General features: G+C 38.6%; 1 protein-coding gene across 1 annotated transcript; it reads right to left on the reverse strand.

Moving 5' to 3' along the window:
• Positions 1-207: 207 nt before the first annotated feature.
• On the reverse strand, positions 208-19,657 carry pdzd7a (PDZ domain containing 7a; the record flags this gene model as incomplete). The annotated part of the gene is made up of 15 exons (XM_081351622.1): positions 208-372; positions 5,562-5,662; positions 6,690-7,265; positions 8,685-8,756; positions 8,957-9,048; positions 9,183-9,274; positions 9,705-9,880; positions 10,445-10,651; positions 12,326-12,787; positions 13,851-13,911; positions 15,383-15,530; positions 15,661-15,837; positions 18,019-18,193; positions 18,340-18,477; positions 19,474-19,657. 15 exons carry the CDS (start codon positions 19,655-19,657, stop codon positions 208-210), a joined length of 2,826 nt encoding a protein of 941 aa, XP_081207748.1.
• Positions 19,658-20,995: the final 1,338 nt, after the last annotated feature.

Raw genomic sequence — 20,995 nt, forward strand, 5'->3', positions numbered from 1 at the left:
ATCGCAGAGCTGAATCAAACATATTTAGAGGGAAGCGTGCAGCTTATTCATCAAACATCTTAACATATTCATCTAAAAGCCGTTCCCAGCAGCGTAGGGATGTTCGCTAACAGTACACCGCTACAAAGGTATTTTCCCACCGAGTGAAGAATGAAAAAGAACTTTGCCGTGAGTATATCAGGGCCTTTAGCGCAAACGCATTTGGTATCAGGCTGCTTTCAGTCCGTCTCTTGGGTTCTTGGGAACTTTGACGATGAACTCCATGGGGTCTTTGGCCTTGTTACTGAAAGCCCTCCGAATGGCGTCCACCGCGTGCTGATGCGTGACACCTTTGAGGGACTCTCCATCTACTGACATCAGCTCGAATCCAGCCTACACACACAGAGAGAGAGAGAGAGAGAGATTTCTAGAAAAGTTCAGATGTCAGACTTGATCATTAATGCAGATGTCTGTTTTTCTGACACATCCCTGAGTATTCCTGGCGGAGTGCAGACAGAACGTGGTCTGAATGGCAGGAAAAAGCAGATGCTGCAGGCACAGTATGCCTCTCATTTCCTTTGTTCTCCTTCGTTAATACCTGTGAATGATCTCATCTGGTCTGCTTCAGACACTGCACGCATGTGTGTGTGTGTGTGTGTGTGTCAAAGCCCTGCCAGTGAATGACATCAGCTTATTATACTTCAGAAATGGATGTTTTTTCTCTCTGATTGTAACCACTGGCAGACCTGAAGCACAGATGTTTGGGTCTCACCGGTCAAAAACACACGACAGCTCTTTTCTAAACTCATTCTCTTATCTCTGACACCGCTAAACAAAGTTACAAATCAGGGGGAACAGTCAACTTAGAGTGAGCAGGACCAAATTATATACACCATTCTCTAGGTGTGCATAACCCAGAAGTTAAACACTCTCACAGATGCAGGAGTGTGTCTTTGGAATTAAGGCTTTCCTGCCAGGAAAAAAGTACAAAGTGCAGCTGAGCTCACAAACGCAAGTTTAGTTCAAAGTAGGCACATTTCCTCAGTCACGATCTCTTACCAGGATGCACCTGTTTACTGAACTCTCTCTACACCCATCCTTAGAGGTTAGGGTCTGTTTTCACGCTCTCCATCAGTCAGATCTAACACTATTGTCCCCTTATATAGACATTGTATTTCTCTGTGCATTCAAGCAAAAATAAAAATGGAAAACATTTCTTAGTTGGGCTAAACTGATAAAGCTTTCAGTTAAGAATGTACCCAATGTTTAAATATATTTTCCATTAAAAAATCCATTTGGGATGTCCCATAAGGACAGAACATTGTAGAGTTCATGTTGAAATAAACGTTGTTCTTAAAGGGATAGTTCATGCAAAAATAAATAAAGGAATAGTTCGTCAAAAAATGTAAATTCTCACCCTCATGTTGCTCTAAATCTGTATGACTTTCTTTCCTCTGTGAAACAAAGAAGACTGAAAGAAGATCGAAAGAAAATGTTGGTGACCACTTACTTCCGATGTATGGACAAAAAAAAGATCTTAAAATATCTTTCTTTGTGATTCACAGAAGAAAGTCATACAGGTTTGGAATGACATGTACTGTAGGTGAGAAAATGATGACAGATTTGAATTTTTATCCCCTTAAATCATTGCATTTGGTCTTACTTTGTTTTAGTATGTAATGCCCATTAATATACCATGTTATAAAAGGATGTAAAATGGGTTGATGGCATCAATTCACACTAAAATTAAAGGTACTTTCACAAGTATTCTTACAATATAGCACACAAAATATTATTCCAGTGATGGTAAGTGAACCCAAAAGTAGAACAGAAGACCAGAGCTACTTAAGAGGCATTATGAAGAGTATTTCAAAACATTACACTTAGTCTGTTTTTGTCCCTTTATGGCCATTAAGGGGCCTAAGATTTGTTTAAGCTGACATTCTCCTTCAAATAGCACTTATATTAAGGAGACCGCAGGGACATCATCAGTCTTTTCTGTATGCCATCTGCCTTTTTGACTAAAAACAAATCACCAAAGCATTCTATGGTTATAGAGGACAAGCGGAGTCATTTATCAGTGGATAGCAGTGTACTTCACTGTGTGTGTGAAGAGAAAGATGATGACTCAGGGAGGAGTAGAAATCAATGGGTCTCATTCACTAAGCATGCGTAGGCCTACGCACGAATTTGTGCATGAAATCCGTATGTACATACGCGTATGTCCAGCTGGCTAATCAGAGGTCTGTAATGTCTGTATAAAAGGTGTTAATTGAGTTTGAACTTGATTTGAGAATGGCACTCTCGGCACTGCTCGCGGATCTTGCTGAGCATCTTGAGTGTCATGTTTGCTGAGAGTGACGAAAGAAAGGGTGTGCTGAATGCCCTTATGGACATGGTTTGGGTGTGTTTTATGTAAATGACTTACCTCAGGCACGCTGACGCTCATTTAGAATACTCCGAATTCATCAACGTTAGAACGAGGTTAAGAACAAATTTATGAGAAGTTCAAATGTGCATATAAAAACGAACAGTGTACACAATTATTAGTGAATGAACAGTGAACAGATTTTCAAATATTTTCAGATTTTGAATCTTCAAAGCCAAATGCTTTGAATGCTTATAGCTTTTGAAAATTGTAGCTTGGTTAAAATAATGAAACTGTCTTTTGACTGTTGATCTTTAGATTTCACCAAATTGCCCATTGGCCATTTTGAATTTTGAAGCAAAATACTGTAACGTTATGGTGCGTAACTCATACAGTCCTACAGTATTGATATCTTAAATCATGTGGCTTGAGGAGATCTTTGTTATTACTTTTCTTAGCAGTTAGACATAAGATAAAACAGAGCCACAGGACCAGAATATTATAATGACTTGAGGATGAGCTCTTTTTACTTAGGCCAGTAAGCAACCACTGAGAATAACCACATAGACCACGTTGTCAATCACCTTTTCGTGGTTAATCCCGTTCTGCACACACACAGTTCAGTAATTATGTGAGCAACAACTACATTCTACAAGCAAATTAACGCCTGAAAATGCAGGTAGTGACAACCGCATTTCTAATGTGTACAGTACGGAAACCGAACTGAACAACTAGTTGTTAATGACGTGCATCAGAGACGTGTCTCTCTTCTGTATGGGCGATGCAAACAATCACAGGGAAAGCGGTATGAGCCTTGACTCATTCGAGTTGCCAGATCTGTCTAGAAAAACAGCGAACAAGAACAGGCCCACAATAATCCAAATTATAAACCCAAATGCTTTATGCTGACAATAAGACCAAAATATCGCAACCCGCACCTGCTCACTTTAATAACTCTTTAATCGCAATCACTTTATGAGCCAAGCTTAAACAATACGGACAGTACGGACGACAACGTTGTCAAAACGATACCTGTTCACACAGATCCACGAAAACGACTAAAAGCTATGTATTCTGCTGCCAGGCCAGTAGTTGGCGATGTCACTTAGTAAAGAAGCACTACCCGCCTATAGACAGAACACATAATACGCATGTCGTCAACGTTTTCACAAATTCATGTTTTTGTAGTTTTAGTTTACATGGAGATGATAACTCTCTCGTTTTCAAAAACTTGCACTTTGAATCCTGTTTTCAGGCCCCCAAAATGCTTTTGTCATGTAAATAAAACACATAAAATCTTTTCCGTTTTTAGTTGAAAACTGTGTCATGTAAATGGCCCTTGAAGCAGCCTTAACAAGCATAAATGCGACGCCTCCTAAACTGTGCTAAACTGTAATAATTCTGTGCTAAGTCATGTACCGTACACACATGAAACGATAATTAAGGGGACTCACTCCCGCGTTTAAATGTGATTGTCACAAAACTTTAAAGTGTGTACATGGCCTTAGTCTTAGCAACCACCAAGCATCACCCTAGCAACAACACAGAACACTCTAGCAACCATAGAGTAATGTGATAAAAAAACAACACTCAGAACGTCTTAGCAACCAACAAGCATTATCTTAGCAACAACACAGAACACTCTAGCAACCATAGAGTAATGCGATAAAAAAAAAACACTCAGAACGTCTTAGCAACCAACAAGCATTATCTTAGCAACAACACAGAACACTTTAGCAACCATAGAGTAATGTGATAAAAAAACAACACTCAGAACGTCTTAGCAACCAACAGGCATTATCCTAGCAACACTCTAAGCTAGCCATGCCTTAGCAAATACTGGGAAAGTTGTCAAGCTACCTCATGGTGGCAAGTTTTGCATAGGCAAAATGTAGTAATTAAACTGTCCTCTGTATTTATAAGCTGAAGAATGGCTGCAAAGATGAAGACAACAGACTATAATCAAGATGAAAAAGTGCCGGACTAATTACACATGAGCTGAATGAGCAGACTCTGTGGAGCCCCAACACATACACAACACCTGACCTCCGTCTGCCATGCGTATCAACAATGTTTGATAAGAGGAACGTGACTGCAGACGTTGTGTGATAGAAACCTGACCTCCATGCCACTGGAGCATACTTGCTGCTCAGATATTTCAGTTATCAGTTAGACAACAGGAACAGGAAGTATGTCAACAGGGCTCTCCACACTTTCCTCTGCAGGCCTGATAATCTGGAGAGCTCAGTCAAGATAGTCGCGGCTTCAGGGTGTGACAACAAGTGAATTGAGTGGAATGTGAATTAGCCAGTCTTTGGAATGAATGGGAATACCCACTAGTCTTTCACACCAAGCCCAGATGGAGGCCAGAGATGAGTGGATGTTCTTGGCAACTGAAGGGTTTTGAGCCTGACACCAGATCTCCTGAGTGTGGCAACACAAGCCTCTCAGAGCAGGCCAGGGAAGTGCTGTCACCTGATAGGCTGTGATCTACAAAGATACGTCTTCCTTTGACAAATACACAAACACACACACACACACACACACACATGGGATTCCAGGGTTTTAACCTTGCATGCGAGGTCACAGAGGTGCCATTGGTATTGTGCCCTCACCTGCTTTGACCTTTATCCCTTATTCTGCCTCACTTAGTACAGATGCAATGCAACCTGGATGTTGTTTAGTAGGGATGTGGCAAAGCCTAATTCCGAATTCGGAAAGGCACGGAAGATGAATACGGCATTTAGTCCCGAAAGGGACATGGTTAGGCTTGATGGGGTAGTCGGTTACATTACAGTACATCAGATTTCAATTATCACGTGAAGAAGGTTATGAGAGATGACTGACAGGATGATGTTGGAAGTTTTGGTGCACAACATATCCTGATTGTGTCATTAAGCGAAGCACACAATACAAGACTGAAGATTGTTTAGTCCATGTTGTATTCGAGACCAGCTCATTCAAGTCCGAGTCAAGACCAGTGGAAAGAACAGGGTCTTGTCCAAATCAAGACAGAGTCCATGTGCTCCCGAGTCTGAGTCAAAGACCATATTTTCATGGTCTTGGTATTGTAGTGGACTTGGAAACATGTGAACTTGACCGTCTTCTGGTTAAGTCAGCCTCAACCCTCTCCTTGTCTCGATCTCAAATAAGCTGGTCTCAACTACAACACTGCTTAGCCTACTGTAGCTGAGGCTTTATGAGGAGGAGTTACCTTAAGAACATCACTGGTAGAGGCCGCTCCTCCTGGAAAGATCTTCTCAATCTTCACCATTGGCTGTACCTTTGACTCAATGCCACCTGAGATGCTTATTCCTGCACAAAAAAAGAGTAGAAATCATCTAGCTATACAAATGTTAACCAATGACTTCAGTTCTCTTAAGAATGTGCATGAAATAAACAGTGTATTACCAATCCATCTACATGTTAGATGTTCTTGTATTGTTTATACTGTTTACTTTAATGCTTGTAAAAAATAACTGATCTTATGATTTTTCCATAAAAGTAACAGATTCTGATTCCAGTTCAAACTAAACAGATGTCTGCCAGCAGAACAACTGTCATTGAAATTAATGGAAATTATAATGTTTAGTTTTCTCCAACTCCATAATATACTGTCTTAAAAAGGGTGCGCACTGTATAACTGTTGGCTTAATCTTTGCACTGGGCAATTCACTGCCATCTTCTGGCGAGGAGAGAGGAGGAACTGAGGGATAATCTCTTCTTTAATACTAATTTATCAGTGATTATAAAAACTTCTTTATTTCCACAAATAATTTTTAATTCTGTCAGTGTACACTAAGTCATTGTGTGTCAAGAATGAATCACATGCTTTGCAAATCTACTGTATTAATAGGCTTTAGTCATACTATTACTCAGAATTAGAGATCTCCACAAACCACTAACCCTAAGTATTTAACTTACACATAACTCATCCAACTCTGTTTATGTTACCGACATAAATGACATCTAAAATTGGCTTTCTGGGAAGGGATTACTTTTCTAAGTGATCAAACTTATAATTCATGCCTGGTGAATGATAAAAATGTCATGACTCACAATAAAGGAAGGACTCAAACTATGTCTATAGATCAGAATATAACAGAAACTTGAGTTGGGCCAGTAAGAAACCACCTACGTGTAGCAACAACCCAGAACACCATATAAACCACATAGCAACAAGCATAAAGCAAAAAAGAATAACTTGGAATCCACCAAAACACCATAGCATTCTGGCTGGAACATTTGCATGGACAAACTGCATTAACTTTTTCTTACAAATATTAGTTCATTTGAGAAACATTTCCATATAGCAAGGATACAGTGAATCCAAGTAACTCACCCAGGGACTGCTTGGTCTTAGAGATGGAAACCTTGGTTAGTTCAAACTCCTGCTCTGCTTGGCTTTCTGAGTGTCCATTGACTGGTTCTTTCCAGTCCTGATCTGAGCTGGGCGTAAACACCTGGGTCAATGGTGTCCTGCTTCGGTGACGTGCACTCATTACGGTATATTTGACCTCTTTACCATTCTGAGATTTGTCTGTTTTCTTTCTATGTCCATTCCTATAAGGGGATCTTCCTCGCTCTGGGACAGAATCACCCCTGCTGGATAAAGAGTCATGGTGTGATGTCTGGGGAAAACTATTGTCTCTTCTCTGGGGGGAGCGTCCATGGCGTTCTGTGCTGTGAGGGGACTCTGGTTGCGGCCATCCGGATCGAGCAGGACTCAAGGAGCGATTACGAAGCGAGTCTGTGATGTAGGTGTCCACCGGTACATCCAAGAGAGGTGTGAAAGCCCGAGGTGGAGGAAGTCGTCCAGTCGGTAAACCTGCCAAACGCAGTCGTTCCATATCTTCAATGAGCTGCCGTTCTCTCTCTAGATCCTGCACTGGCTGAAGGTGGAACCCACCCCTATAATCTATGAGAAGATACAAGAGGATATTAAAACCATTTCCCATACACTCTTACACAAGTTACAAAATATATAACGTGATTTTAATCAATAAAGTAATTTATTGATTTATTTAATATGTACCATGGTTGTTTGGATGTATTAATATAATTATTTTATATTTTATATCCAGTGCTGGGCAACGATTAATCGCGATTAATCGGATCCAAAATAAAAGTTTGTGTTTACATATTATATGTGTGTGTACTGTGTATGATTATTTTGTAAATACACACAAATGCATGTTTATATTTAAGAAAATGTGTTATTTATATATAAAATATTTATATTTATATATAATATAAATTATGTATAAATAAATATATACAATATATACATGCAAATATTTCTTAAATATACACATGCATGTGTGTTTATTTATATATACAAAATAATTATTCACAGTACACATTAAGTAAACACAAACTTTTATTTTGGATGCGATTAATCGTGATTAATCATTGCCCAGCACTAATCATATCTATATCTAAATGTTTTTTTTTTAGAATTCATCACGTTCACACACAAGATCTTCCTCCCACAAACATTATGTACAAATGGTTCAGCAGCATTCAAATTCATTTGCATCTCCTTAAATCAGTGCAGATGTTACAAAACCTCGCACACACACTTTCCCTTTCATCCAGAAATGTGAGCGACAATCACACATTCATATCCATTGAGTAAGCAACGGTGTGGCGTTGCATACACGCACATCTCGCTCAGATTTCAGGGGCCTCTAGCACAGAGAGTTTTGAATTTCTCCTCTGTGGACGGTACAAAGGGGCTGCATTAAGCTTCAGACCTGCGTGGGTGGACGCTTGAAGGTTAAACAATGCAAGGCGCCTTTCTTGCATTTCAGAAACGACTTCCATTCAAAAGTCAGAGGCACATGCAGTCCGAAACTGTGCACAATCACAGCCAGTACTGTGCGCTCCTTGGGTTAGAGGTCAGGAGGTCATGCAGTGTCAGCAGCAGCAGAAAGAAACAGGCAGGCTATTTGACAATAAGACACAGATTATCTTCTTTTGGCATTGATGCATGTTGATGACACAAATGATGCACTGGTGTCCCAAATGGCAGCTTACAATGATCAAAACTTCACACTCCTTATCAAAAAAAGTGATGGTAGGGTACAGGTAACAAGGGCTGAGAGGGATTGTGTGTGTTTTTTGGGTGCGGATTAAATATCAGCAACAGGAAATTTGTAGTATGTGAATGATTTTCAGGATATGAAATGGCTAGTGCAGAGGAGAGTTTGTGTCTTCTGGTTATTTAATTTCCTATGGGGATCAATCTAAGGACATGACTCAGCACTGAAAACAGTGAAAACAAGCGAGGGAAAAAAGAATGAGACATTCTAGTTCACACCAGCAGGGATGTTACCTGGGATGGGCGTTATTAGATGGCGACGGGGTGTTCCACCATGACGGGGAGATCTCAGGACAGGAGACCTCACTGAAAAAACAAGACGTATATATGATATATATTATATGATATATTAATATACAGTAAAAACTGTAAATGCTTGACATATATACAGTTGTACTCTAAAAGAGAGAAAACTTTAATAATACAAAATGAGTAGGTCTCTAAACTTTTGACTGCAAGTACTATATTGTGGCAGCTAAAATGTAAAAAGCTAAAGGTTTTCTTACCAGAACGGCTTTTTAGTATGTCATAGGCTTCAAGCTCAAAGGGCAAAACCATACTGTCAAAACGACCCTGATCTGTGGGAGGGATGATCATTCTGCATAAAAGAAAGTTGGATGTTAGATGCAAACATTGCTCACAAAGCAAGTGACTGCATGAATGGTGTAAACACATGTGACATGAGTTATGTGAGTGAACTATTACATAGGCTGACAATGTAACACTCCTCACCTGATCTCTCTCAGCAGCAGAAGCTTCTCAGGCTTGTCCAAGATGGCCAGCAGGGGGCGCACCAGATCCTCAACCACACGCTCAACTAGAAACTAAAGAACAGGTAGAGGAGATGCCCTAGTTACATTGTGAACATTTGGAGTCAAGCGATTTAGATAATGTGTACCAATCACAAGCACTGGGATCAGACAGTCTCACCAAATTTGTCTAAAGCATGAAACATTCTTGCAATTTAGGGCTCACACGCTATCAATAAAGCACTACACAGCAGGTTTAAACCTCAGCTAATGTCAGGATGACTCCTGAATTTATATATGTGTTGACCAAGTGTGGCACTGTTAATAGAGCTTGGATGATTTAAAACACTTGATCTCAATCATAAATGGCAAGGCAAATTCACATTTTATAAGCATGACCAGCAGCCACATTGATTTGCCAGAAACATTTGGAATATGGATAAAGCATCTGTATAAAGTCATAAATGAGACATTTTCCAACTCAGCAGACTTTTAGCTGACTCACCCTTTTACAGTGTCTCATGACAGCGGCCACCTCATCCTCATTGAGAAGCTTGTGAGCCATGTCCTCCAACATGGCCAAGGTCTCCGGGCTGAGGAAGGCGCTGTGCTCCCTCATCCCAGCACGAGTCTCTCTGGGAGAACTCAACAGGTTAATTATAGGTCGACCTCGCTCTTTACCTGAGGACACAAGTGCTAGAGTCAGTCTACAAGCTCTGACCGCAAGTAAAAGTTTTATTTGCATAATAAAAATAATTCTGTCTGATCTTATTAGCTGCCTTCATAAACATAACAGTAGTTAAAATAGCCATTTTATGTAACCAACTCCAAATATGTACACTATATTGTAGTGTTACAAGGTTACAACGTTACAAAAAGACCACTAAGCTTTGTTACTATGTGCTTTGAACTGGCAAATCTGACTGGCTGACAAGCTGTGATTAGCTTGGAATTTTCAATGTGTTCTTTCAATGTGTTCTCAGGCACTATATAGAAGACAGCAATGCAATCCATCATTAGCTGAGCAAAACAATAGGGGTCAGACTCAAGGCCACTCCAAGGAAATTAATGCAGATCCGTGTAAATAACGCAGCTCTCTGATTTAGCCTCTTAAAAAACTTATTATACTGCTTTCTGGCTTTTCCAAAAAAATCCATCTCTGCCCTTGGTCTCAGCTCTTCCTCAGCTATGGTTTCCACAGAACGTGGTCCTCATCAAAGTCTGTTAAACCATGTGTGGACTCACCCGGTTCGTTATCTAAATTTTTGGGGGATTTGGATCTTCCTCTGTGTCCATCCCCTGTGCCGGTGTCCTTCCTGTCTCTAGAAGACGACCTTTCCCTCCTGCGTCCACTCTTAAAGAGCAAGCTGACAAAGGTTTTGGAGCGCTGCAGGGTGCTTCCCTCCTTGTCTACCTTGTCCTTCTGATGTTTCCTTTTCTTCTGCTTGTCCTCTGATTAACATTCAAACAGAAACGTGTAAAAAAAAAGCCTCCAGGCAAAGGAGTTAAATTAGAAATTTTAACTATATTGAATAAATAAACATTATATGGAAAGCACCAAAGTGATAAAACACATGTATTATAGGTAGCAAAGTTTGCAAGTTCAGTCCTGAGTGATTGTGACCCAGAAACTGGAGTTTCTGTTTCATTGCTACTGTGCATTGATTAATTGCATAATTTAAAGCCATTTCTTATTGCTATCATCTGACTTGTTTCAATGGTATAGTATTTACACATCAAGGTAGTAATAAAGATTTTTTATTGATTTGCAACTACACGTCAACTAACTCTCATTGGAGTATTAATAGGCTGTTATGTTAGGGTAAGGGTTAGTTAGTTGAATTTAGTTGAAGCAAAGTTACTTATAGTCAGTAGAATGTCTGTTGGGGTTCCATCAAAATAAAAGTGTTAGCAGATAATAAGCAGACAATCTACTAATACTTTCATGACTGGGAGTTTTCATGTAGTTGCAAAGTTGCTTATTGTTAGTAAAATGTCTAAAATGGACTGCTGAAATAAAGTGTTAGCTTTTTTAAATTCATTATATTTTATCCAGATACATTAATGCAAATTTTGGAAAATTTAAAGAGCCCAACACATCACACTTGGGGGAAAAAACAAGATATAAGAATTTGTTCAGTTGGCCGGAAGTGATATTAGTGTTTATTTTTCTCACACACCTATCGTTTCACATTGAAAGACATCAACCATGGTTGTATGGATTACCATCATATTTACTTTGTGTGGTTTTTGAAGTGTCAACTTTGGAGGTCCAGATAATGCATGCAAGCTATTATATGGATTCAAAGATGGATTATTTTGTGTTCATCTGAAATCTGGGATGGCATGAGGGTGAGTCAATGATTTTTGGGTGGAGTATCCCTTTAATAAGTTGTAGGAACAAATTTTAAATTTATGGCCACATTATCTTTTTTCTCACGTTACCGGATTATGCCGGGTTCCGTAGAAATGTGCCATGCAAGTCATGCAAAAAAGTTAATGGAGCTAAAATAGGCTTTAGTTCTTATTTTCTTATTGAAATACGACCTTGGACATGTTTCGGTGAGATTCTCCCAGGAAGAGCCTGTTATGTGAATTTGTGATTGAATGTATTTGTTAAAGGCCACAAACCCTCCAGTCATTTATCTCAGTGTGAGGTATTAAGCCTGGCAAATAAAACAGGATGATATACACTTTGCTGTGTGGATTTTGAGCGTACATTTCTCATGGCATCAGATTCTTCAGTCTGAACCGTTAATCTTTCACGGGGAGATCCCATGCAGTAATGCTGATGTATTATGCATTCCACCAAGTTCATTTAAATTCAGAGATACAATGGCAGCACACTGCTATATATTTGACAAACAGGCGTAGCAGCGTGGCTCTAAAGGTCAATTGCTGGTTTTCGACAATGCGTTTTCTATTCTGAGCAGAGCTTCCACAGCATGGTGTGTGTATCAAATAACCCAAGATCCTCATCACTGATCTGGTTGTGACCTTGGGTCCGGGCTCTACAACTGAGATATGAGTTACATCAGTGACACAAACAGAGGACGGCCTTGTGTAGCTCACCTCATTTTGATTCACAACCTCTTTTTTTATCTCTTCAAAACAGCCTTACTATACCTGACACAGTGATGTGACTCTGGGATCTGCGGATGGGTTTCCGAGGCTTGCTGAGAGCCATCAGGACTGCTGTTTTAGGGGATTCCAGAGTCTCTTTGTCCCCAGCAGAGAAGGTCCTTGTCCGAGAGTGGCTGGTCCCACTCCGGATCGCGGTGTCTTTCAACAGGACAGTTTCGCCAACTGTTCGGCTGGTTTCTGTGGTTATGACCCTGCTAGATCTTGATGTGGTGTCAAACTCCTGTGGGTCAGTCTGCATGGCAGTCTCTATCCGTTCAGAGCTGGGCCTGCGTGAGCGGTCCTCAGTGGAGATACAGACATCCACCATCTCTGAGCCAAATACAGGAGGGAACATGACCTGCGAGAGGCCGCTGAGAGAGCTGACCGGCGTTCCGGAAGAGAGAGAGGAAGTGGAGGAGTAGGAGTCTGAACCCTGGGAGGAAGAGGGCTGCCCTCCATTAGACACTAATGGGGAAAAAGAGAGACTTTCATGTAACATTTTTAGAGACTGGAAATCTGTTGTACACTTGAGAACTTAGATGTACATTACAGTTCAACACCAGTCATGCCCATTCAGCACACTCAGATTTTGAATGCAACAGCTTCCATATATCTTCAAAGCATACACAATTATTTGTATCTTTGATAATTAAGTTACACAGTAATTGATGGGGGGAAAAGGGCCTGTATAAAAAGCTGTGAAAATCATCAAAATGACCATCTGACATATAACAATGAACCACTAAGTTGTTCAAAAGTTTGATTTCTCTTCTTTTTATTTTATTTATCTCACCCTAAACCGAAAAAAAAAAAAAACTGGTAACATCATTATTTAACATAATTTAATCCACCTAAATACATTGATTTATAACAACAAAACACATTTTATGTGTTAAATCAGGTAGAAAGAGTTCTTTAAGGTAACAATTGCAATCACTTTTTACAGTGTGCAGGGCACCAAATGAGTGGTACCCCTTATAAAAAAATACATTTAAAATAGATAGATAAATCAATAAAAGCATAACAAAATAAGCAAGAGACATGGAGTCTAAAAGCCTCATAAATATTAAAGAAAGTCCTAATGCACTTTCGCATCTGAATGAACATTATATCAATGTCACTAGTATTAAATATGGAGCAGAATTACATGAGCTTCTGTCCTGCAACCTAAATACTCCTGAAACACCCTGATGCTACTAACAAGCACAATCCCAGATGACTTATCCAAATGTGAACATTACGGTCTAATCCGTGGCTATTTTTATAAACCGCCCATATTAAATGGAAAACGGAGAATCAGAGGGCAATGAAAATCTGGCTTGACATGTGGCCGCTTGGTGTTCAGCTTTAATCTGGAGATGGAGCATCCCAGTGCACACCATCAATTTAATTATGAAAATTGTGTTTCTAACATAAGATACAAGTGCAAATGAGTGGGTCACACAAAGCATGCAACCTATCCTTTAATATATGTAACATTAAGTAATTAGATATTAAATAGTCAGTTTGGAGGGTAAAGCTTACATACATTTATTGAGCCAACTGTACTCCGCCACCATCTCCTTGTAAGCAGGATATCGGCCAGCCTCCTAGGACAGGATATTACACAAGACATAATCACAGTCAGAAAAGGATATACAGCCTTAATTACATGCATACAAGTTCAAATGTCCTGTGTTGGATATAATTCATTGTGCAAATTACATGCAAAGTATAAACAGCCTAAAAAATTACTTAAAAAAGCATTTTCCACTAGGAGGATATGACCTCATTTTTGATGCCCAAGGTGTACGCTGACCTCACTATGGGTTCTCATGAGGTCACAGTAAGTTTGTTCCTCTATAAACATAAACAAACTTGGACACCATTAAGATGATGGTAGGTGGCAGCCTCATCTGCCTTGTGGGAAAATAAGTCACTGTGAGGACATTCAAACAGACTGCAGCACAGTTTAAAACACATCCCTTGCTCCTTTTGTGTTGATCCTTGTCAGACATTTTCTCACATTGTCACTTAATTTACCAGCAGAAGAGCTCACACTTACCACCACGGAGTGGCATCAATAGCTAACAAAGTAGGCATTTAGCAGCCCTATATACTTATAGCGCCGCCGCAGGTTTAATAGAGCCTTGCCATGGGAGCAATGAGAAAAGGCTATAAAACGAGGCTTTTTGCTGATTATAACTTGATCCCTAAGGCCTGGTGAATAATGCACACCCGCTGGCTGTTTTTCACAGGTGGAACCTGAGCTCTGCCTGAGTAAAGCGAGCAACCAGGAATGTGACGGCTAAATGCCAGCTGTCTGCTTTGCTATGCTTTCTCACTCCCAGACGCAATAAGAGGCTGTGTTGTTTAACATGCTGTGGAGGCAATTAATATGCCAAAGCACTTTGGAAATCATTTGTCTTGATAAACTAAGATGTTTTATAAGTTTTCCACAGATAGAGCATCAGAAGATTCAGAAGATGCTGAAATATGGCATTACATTATTTCTCCATTTTTATTTTCAATATTTTCTTTTATTTATTTTTATTTATTTTATCTGTCTGTCTATCTATCTATCTATCTATCTATCTATCTATCTATCTATCTATCTATCTATCTATCTATCTATCTATCTATCTATCTATCTATCTATCTATCTATCTAGCAAAATTCTGGGGTCAATAAGATTTTTAAATGCATTTAAAATTGGTCTCTTTTGCTCACTCGATTAATTGGATGGAAACTATAGTAAATACAGTAGTATTGTGAAATGTTATTACAATTTAAAATAATGGGTATAATGGTTTTAAAATGTAATTTATTAATATTATGACCAAGGTGAAGTTTCAGCAGTCTTCAGTGTCACATGATCCTTCAGATATCATTTTAATATGCTGATTTGCTGCTCAAGAAACATTTATTATTATCATTATAACAATGTAAAAGTCTTTACTGTCACTTTTGATTAATTCAAAGCATTCTCAGTTAAAGTATTAATACAAAAAAAATGCCCAAACTTTTGAATGGTAGTACAGAGACATATATATAGACATATATATAAAGAAAGATTCTCACCTTGATGGTCAGCATCACGTGAGTGTGACTCTTTAGCACTTCAACTGCATTGCTGTGTGTGATGTCCTCAAAACTCACTCCATTGGCTGCCAGAATCTGATCGCCCATTTTAATTCCATTTTGCTCCGCCAGGCCACCAGGGTCCAGCCTTATCACACAATCAAACAAATCATCACATGAAAAAGTTAAACAATTAGCCATAACATCTAGGCAACCGTTGTCATATATATTTTAGACATGAAAATGTATGCCCCAAATGCCTGGTCATTATGTCTTACTTTGAGACATAGATGCCCAGACCAAACTCTTTGCCCCCACGGATGTTGAAGCCCAGGCAGTAGTCATCTGAGGTTGTGTAAAGGTGCACTATTCTGCGCAGCGCTCCATCTGAACTGGCCTCTGAAGGGGTGCGACCACTTTCTTCCACTACCATCCTTCGGTGGATCAGATCTACCCTGAATACATATATATTTAATAAACAAATACCTGTAAGTTACAAAATATTCTCAGTACTACAACAAAATAACAAACATTCAAAGGTTTGGGGTCAGTAAGATTTTATTTTTTCTTTATTTTTTTTTTTGTTGAAAGAAACTAGTTATTTTATTTACCAAGGATGCATTAAATGTATCAAAAGTTGTCAGAAATCTTTTGTAAGATGTAAATGTCTACTATTTCAAATAAATGTTATTGATGAACTTCCTATACATAGAAAATCCTGGGGAAAAAATTATCATGTTTCCACAAAAAATATTAAGCAGCAGCAACTGTTTTCAGCATTGATAATAATAAGAAATGTGTCTTTAGCAACAAATCAGCATATTAGAATGATTTCTGAAGCATCATGTGACACTTAAGACTACAATAAATTACATTCATATATTTATTTATTTATTTTTTATTCTATTTTTTATAAGATTTCTTAATATTACTGAACAGTATAAGTTCTGCACTACTAATGTGACCAAACTGTCTGAATTGTCCCACTCTTTCATTGGTCAGATAAACAGATAACTCTGCCCCAAACTCCCAAACAAACGCTACTGGTTCCATGTTTCTGTTTCGGCCCTGTCACGATGCTCAAGCAAACAGAGCCAAGTTTTGAATGTGGCATAGCACCACAGTGTTTACACTTTGGGGAAATCAACCTACAAATGGTTTACTTATACTGTAGTTGTCTCTGGATAATAAGTTAGAAAAAAGAGCACACGCACACACACATAAACATTTAGGTGGACACACATATACTTCTGTAATAAACTTGCTTGCTCTACTATTAGTTAATGAAATGGCTGAGAAGACCACTGAGGTAACTCTACCACCGCTGTATGCTGAAATAGAAGCTCAAGGAAAAGATAACAAGCAAAGGCCAAGAGTCACAGGGTTTCCACCCCGTTAGTCAAGGCAGGGGGGCGGCAGCCCATCACTACACTCTCCTTATCTTCTCAGTTCAGTCATTCTTATTAAACCCCATAATTCAGCACATCTGCAACAAATAAATAAAGTTACTTTTTTTTCTCAGTAAACTTCAAAAGGGGTCACAGGATGACTTAAATTATTGAATAATATTAATTATGTATAAATATGACATATATATATATATATATATATATATATATATATATATATATACATATACATATATACATGTATATATAATATTACATGTTTTTTTTTATAAATAATGTAATTAATTTTAATTTAAGAATCATGGCTACTTAATTTAAAGGTACACTATGTAACTTTTTTTTGTTAAAAATTAACCAAATTTAAATAATGATTCAATACGTCATCAGTACTTCTTCCAAAACATATTTTAGTTTTACCCTGTATCCCTATGGTAAGCTTATTATAAGTGTACATATATTTTATATTTATATTACTATTTTGTTTATATTTTAGACTGGGTGGGTTGGTTTTCGCAAGAAATTACATACATGGGTCACTCGCCCGTGCATGTCTCCAGCAAAAGTTGCGCCGGCTACTTTTTGACCCGTGTATGGTTTGGGGGTGACATACTGTAGGTTAGTGGTCACAATGAGCGAGAAAGGTGGACATGGAGGACATTAAATCTCAAACCTCTGAGGAATCACCCATAAAAAAAAAGAAGCAGAACAGAGAGTCTGCTGGCAAAAAGAGAACATGACAGAGCTCGTAATAAAACGAGAATCAACATTGGCTTGAGGAAACTGAGGAATTTGAACTGTTGTAAAAGCGTCGCGGAGATGGTGTTTTTATTAATCAACAGGTGAGTAAGGTACTTTATTGAACAGATAAATTGCAATATGTATCTCTCTAACAGAGTTTATTGTAAAGTATTATCTATTGTGAAGGGTAATTTTCATCTGCACAGTCACACAGAGGCAAAGCAAAGCCAAAACAATGTTCTTCTACAAAATGTATGCAATTTTGTTTTTTAACTGTTAATAAAAAGCAACATTAATATATTTATAGCAATATTATCAGAAGGAATATCTTTGTCTTTAAATAAATGTGTTATACAAAAGTCTTGAGAACCACTGGTGCAGAAGTAACATTATAATGTTCAGCCTGATAGAATGTACTTAGCATGATATAAAAACATACAAAATAGCAAATCAAGTTCAAATGATGACATAATATTTCGAACCACTTACCATGTAGTCTTCTCTTTTGAATAGCGGATACCAGGCACCTTCCCCACGCGTCTTACCACCATGCGCAGACGATTGTTTCCCGTCAGGACTTTTACAGCACTGCTCATGGTGATGCTCTCCAGACTTATGCCATTCACCTCGACCAGCTTATCCCCAACACACAAGCCTGCCAACTCTGAAGTGAGGAATGCGGACACAAAATGATGGATATGAAACTCATCGATAGCTTATTCATATATACTTTGTTGTAAGATGTTAGAAATATTTTGGATGGAAATCTCAGTCTTGTGTCATCATGCATTATTCTGCTGTCAGGGGTACCTGCAGTGCTGTCATCCTCCACCTTGCTAACAAAGATTCCAAGGCCGTGTTCAGAGCCTCCCCGCACACTGAAGCCAAGCCTGCCATCCTCACTTTTGTCCACAGTAATTGTGTGAATGTCTTCACAGTCATCCCCACCTACAGTGCACGACATCAAACACAAATAGAAGGAACCTCTGAGAACAAATTCTTAATTCAAAGCACAAGTTTTCACTCCTTAGCAAAAAGGGTTTTATAATATAATATAATATAATATAATATAATATAATATAATATAATATAATATAATAAAATATAATATAATATAAAGTCTAGAACTACAATAATCATCATGTTTTCACAGCACACACAACGCCTCTGCCTCTTACTCCTGATTTCACTCAACATGGGAACAGAAGAGATGTCAGTCAATAAATGGGAAAAAAAGTAATGTCACTTTGCTAGAAAAGTAATCTGATTACATACGTAATAGTGTTACTTGTTACCCCAAGCACTGTGGCCGATAACCAATAAATGGCAGATATTAAAATTGTATACTATATAGTGTTTTTTTATTTTTATTTAATCTAAAATCTATTGAAAATATCCAATATTAACTGATACCAATTACCGGTAATAAAAAAAACCCTAATATTACCAGATAACCGATATGATACTAGTATGTAACTTGTTAATCCTTAAATGGAATAAATAAACCAGTTCTCATGAGAAAGTTGGCGATTTCATATGAATTTGTATGATTTGATTTTTACAAAAACATGATTTTTAGATCAAAACTAAGCCTTCATGACGAACAAAATCATATGAGTGATATCATATGAAATAATAAAAAAATTGCCACCAATTCGCCAAAACTTAGAAATGTGAATTGCCAGTGTGTTGGTTAGCTGCATCTATATCAGGGATGGGCAACTTCGGTCCTGGAGGGCCAATGTCCTACAGAGTTTAGCTCCAACCCTAATCAAACACACCTGAACAAGCTAAAAAAGGTTGTCAGGATTACTAGAAAGTTACAGGCAGGTGATTTTTTTCAGGGTTGGAGCAAAACTCTGTAGGACAGTGGCCCTCCAGGACCGAAGTTGCCTATCCCTGATCTATATCATATGAAGGTGCAAATGTTTGCTGGAGACTCACCATCGACAGGCGCATTGATGATGATGACCCTGCCCATAGGGGAGGAAGATCTCACTCCTCTCTGGCGCTGCTGCTTCTTGTGCAGGTAGCGTGGTAGAGTAGAGGTGCCCGAGGGCCCTGGCTGGGCACTGGGATGAGCCCCATTCGTCATGTCTTTGCGTGCCGTGTCAGACGAATGAGCCATGGCAAAGTGCCGACCTCCCCTCTGACCCTCATCCAGGGTCTGAGCTCCTAAAAGGAACACGGGTGGAGTGAGAAAACTAGAGGTCCGGTGGGTCAATGCCAGTCAGGAGAATTACAGTCCGCAGGATTAGTTCCACAAAAGGAAACTCTGCTGCAATCATGCAGGAAGAAACTGTGATGGATCCAGCATTGTTCACTTTAGATTACAAGCCATATTGTGATGAGTGATTTGATCCGAAGGACTCCAACATAATTATAATCAATTCCAGCTGATAAACAAATTCTATTATCCAAGCAGTGGCAACGCAAAGTGTATCCATATGTGCATTGTTCGGAAGAGAGCTTCACAAAAACAGAGGATGTATAATGGTGGCTCTGGTCTTTTTGTTGAGTTGAAAGTCTGCTGGTTAGACAGGGGCATCGGGCTGGAGTCCCTCCTCACGGCCAGTGGAGCTTTGCTTGGCAGGAGTCAGTCATCTGGTCCTCCCAGGCCTCAGTGTCTCACCTTTACCTGCCAGTGATCCAAGACGACAGAGAAAGATCTGTGAGAACCCAGCCGCGCAATGAGTAATTTCCCATGGGAGGTAAAGTGATATCAGCAATTATTGCATTCTGGAAAGCTAAGGGTTGCACTGTTTCCACAGCAAGAGATACTGAGCTTATGTGGGACACTAATATATATTAGGACCTGTTTTTTGTTCTGTTTTTAGCCCAAGAATGCATAAGGGTGTTGCATCAGCAATTTTTGGTAATTTTTTATATATATTAATATTATATACAGTATATTATACACTTAATGGATTCATCATGAAAATTAAATTAAATTTGGCTTATATTATTATTATATTATTACTTAATTTTTCTACATATTTTGGAAAATAAAAGACACTTCTATGTTACTGAATATTTACATCACATAATCCAGTCAAAAGTTTAGACACACACACCTGACTGAATGAATGTTTTGCATGATGATTTAAAAAAAAAAAAAACTTGCAATGGAAAGTTTTTTGAACTGTGCCTGTACTAAACAGTGAAAGAAAAGCAGCCAACAAGCATATATGAGTACTTTGATAAGCATCCCAAGTAACACCTCATAAAGTTGATTTAAAAGAATGTCCGGAGTGTGAAAAAATAAAAAGATTCTTATTATCAAGACAATGGTTGGTTGAGTTTAAAAATTCTAAATATAGTTTAGGATTATAAAATGTGTAAAAACACCAATAATAAAGAGTCAGTAGGTGTTACCAGTATGAAATATCTCCCTCAGAACAGAAGAAAGCAGTGTAGAATATCCCCAAAATGACAGTGCAAACTTTTTGAGTGAGATCTATTGCTT

Source organism: Scardinius erythrophthalmus (assembly GCF_964197995.2).
Source record: "Scardinius erythrophthalmus genome assembly, chromosome: 21".
Classification (NCBI taxonomy): Eukaryota; Metazoa; Chordata; class Actinopteri; order Cypriniformes; family Leuciscidae; genus Scardinius; species Scardinius erythrophthalmus.